This window comes from Sinocyclocheilus rhinocerous, unplaced genomic scaffold (assembly GCF_001515625.1).
Source record: "Sinocyclocheilus rhinocerous isolate Xijiao unplaced genomic scaffold, SAMN03320098_v1.1 scaffold297, whole genome shotgun sequence".
NCBI lineage: Eukaryota > Metazoa > Chordata > Actinopteri > Cypriniformes > Cyprinidae > Sinocyclocheilus > Sinocyclocheilus rhinocerous.
In genome coordinates this window covers 1,020,361-1,023,426 of record NW_015649240.1, presented here as the reverse complement: position 1 = coordinate 1,023,426, position 3,066 = coordinate 1,020,361, and the positions used below count along the sequence as shown (strand labels likewise).

The following is a 3,066-nucleotide window of genomic DNA, read 5'->3' as shown; positions in this document are numbered from 1 at the left end:
AGAGAGAGAGAGACAGAGAGAGAGAGAGAGAGAGAGAGAGAGAGAGAGAGAGAGTCTCATATCTTATCTATGCTGCCAAGCCCTGCAACTCCCAGCGTATGATGCAACACACCGACTCAAACAACACAAACCCCATTTAAATAATACATTGGACTCAGATATTTTTTGCAAGAGTACCATAATTGCAAAATAGCCCTAAAGCATTTCTAAAATCAATCTTCTTTTCTTATATCATCCATGTTTCCCCCCGTATATATTTCTGAATTAAAACAAACACGAAAAGGAAACAGCTTGACGGATGATTGAGAAACAAGACTGAAACAGAAATAAAGTAACGTTTCAGGGAGTTGTTCCGCTTTCTGTTGCATTTCTCAGGAACACACCTTGTTTTTAAGCACTCGGCTGGGATCTGAGAACAGAGCACCACCTTGTGGTTAAGACTGGTGTTATCTCGTAATGCAAGTCCCTCAAAAAGGGTTTTTATAATTAACTGAAAATAAAACCATTAAAAAAATGTTCATTCTTTGGGGGGAAATTGAGAAATAAATCAACGTTAAAATAAATAAATAAATAAACGTTAACTGAAATAAAATTTAAATATTAAAATTTAAACCTACTTGTTTCATCTAGTTGCCAAGGCAAAATTTCCGATTTTCATTTAACTTGATGTAATGAAATAACTAAAACTGAAATAAAATGTATAAAAACTACATAGAAATTATGTAGAAACTAAAACTAAAAGAAACTAAAACTTTAACTAAAATGAAAATGGAAAACATAAAAATAAATACTAATTCAAATTAATTAAAACTATAGTATCTCAATGATACTAAAATAACGCTGCTTTCAAGCAGATGAATGAAGTCAAGATAGTTTTAGACACTTATGAGAAATGCTGTAATCTTTTTTTTTCTTTTGAAAAATAATTCCTTTAATAGTTTTTATCACTTCACTTCTTGTAAAAAAATCAATATGTGGTGTGAATAACCTTATGCTGATTTGGTGTACAAGAAACATTTCTTATTATTATCAATGTTAAAATTGTCATTGCTTAATATTTTTGTGGAAACCATGCTACATTTTTCAGGATTCTCTGATAAATAGAAAGTTCAAAAGAACATTTATAAAAATTTTAAAAAAATGTTTTAAATGTCTTTATGGTCACATTAGACCAATTTGATGAATCCTTGCTGAATGAAATTATTCATTTCCTTAATAAATATACATATATATATATATATATAAGTATACAATGTATACTATATGTATACTAATGTATACTATACATATGCATTAGTGCTTTTAGTTTTTTGCTTTATTTTGAATCTCAAAGCAAATTACACAAAATGCACAAAATAAATACCAAAGTAAAATGTTTATTTATCATAATACAAATAGTGTTTATGTTCAGAACTTCCTCTTGTCAAAGAATCTTTAATGCATGCTGATGATAAACCTGAGAATTGCGAACTTTCAGACTCACAGACATCTGCACGTACAAGTCAAAGCAAGCAAGGCACAAATGATGACTGACAGCCTAAATATGCATAAAGATCCTAAAAGAGCCGTCTGTGTCAAATCCAGCACTGTAAACATGCCACACACCAGGATGAAAAAGATACAGATCATTTCAAAAACTCAGATAATAGTGTATTGAAATCCAGTGTTTCTCTTAAAATTCCCTGTATATCCCTACTGCAGTCTGCAGTGCTTTAAATGGCTGCATAATATTATTAAAAATGATTTAAAAGTGTTTGCATCCACTGCAACGTAGTCAGTAAAATACACATGAATTATTTAGAGAAATAGAGTTCTTTGGTCAGCATAGACACAATACATGGTATCTGTTTCATGCCATCAAACCCTAGCAGATTGGAAGAGGATTCAAAGTCCAGCGCCACCTTGTGGTTAACACGTGTCATGATCTGCATGATCTCCAGTCGCTTGCCATATTTTGACAGCATCTCACACAGCGAGGAGATGAACCAGGAACCATTAGCAACGTTCCTCCAGGAGTAATAACCTGAGGACAGACAGAAAACAAGATAGTTAGGGCATTTGCATCTACGCATTTTCTTATTTGGATCTCAAGAAAAATTTTTAGAACAGGATATTAGTTACCTGGTGCAGTGGAGTAGGCATACAAAAAATCTGCCTCAACAGGAATCTTCTGTGTTTCCTCTTCACTTACGCTGTCGGCCTCAATGCCTGCATCGAGATCTGAGCCTCTGCAAGCCTGGAGACACACAGGACAAACACACTCAAACATCTGTGTAAGAGCAACTTAAACTATAAATTTAAACACCTTGTCAAATCAAAATTGGCCTTTAAAACTGTCATTATCGATGTTTTTGCACAGTCTGTTCATCATTAGAGTGAGTGTTCTGTCCAGTACAGTTTGCAGTTCATATAAAAGCTATTCATCTCAAAATAGTGGAAGCTATTAATGTTGTATAATTTGCATTTCTGCATGTTAGTGAACAAAACTCTATTGGCTACTTCAAAAAAGGAAAGAGCCCGTCAATACGCCCATGTTTTAACAGGAAATACAAGGAGTGTACGTTTTTAAAGGAATAGTGCACACAAAAATGAATATTGTCCTTGAAAATGACTTTCCCTCAGGCCATCAAAGATGTAGATGAGTTGCTCAGCAATGGATCCTCTGCAGTGAATGGGTGCCGTCAGAATAAGAGTCCAAACTGCTGATAAAAACATCACAATAATCCACAAGTAATCCACACATCTCCAGTCCATCAGTCAACATCTTGTGGATTTTTGTGATGTTTTTATCAGCTGTTTGGACTCTCATTCTGACGGCACCCATGCACTGCAGAGGATTCATTGCTAAGCAAGTGGTGTAATGCTAAATTTCTTCAAATCTGTTCTGATGAAGAAACAAACTCATCTTGGGTGGCCTGAGGTTGAGTACATTTTCAGCAAATTTTCATTTTTGGGTGAACTATTCCTTTATTTTTTAAAATAATTTTATTAATATGTACAATTTTAAAATATCTTTTAATAGATAAGAAACAATATATTTAGTTTTTATTAATTGTAAAATATCTT

The 3,066-nt window shown here is 33.3% G+C and overlaps 1 protein-coding gene across 1 annotated transcript in view; it reads right to left on the bottom strand.

The window, feature by feature from the left end:
• Positions 1-1,360: 1,360 nt before the first annotated feature.
• The window catches only part of casp3b (caspase 3, apoptosis-related cysteine peptidase b), a 12,448-nt gene continuing 10,742 nt past the window's right edge, over positions 1,361-3,066 (bottom strand). Inside the window, exons 6-7 of the mRNA XM_016515273.1 lie at positions 2,122-2,236; positions 1,361-2,023 (exon numbers count right to left, since the gene is read on the bottom strand). Coding sequence (XP_016370759.1) covers positions 1,794-2,023; positions 2,122-2,236 — 345 coding nt within the window. The 3' untranslated portion in view covers positions 1,361-1,793. The remainder of the gene's footprint in view (positions 2,024-2,121; positions 2,237-3,066) is intronic.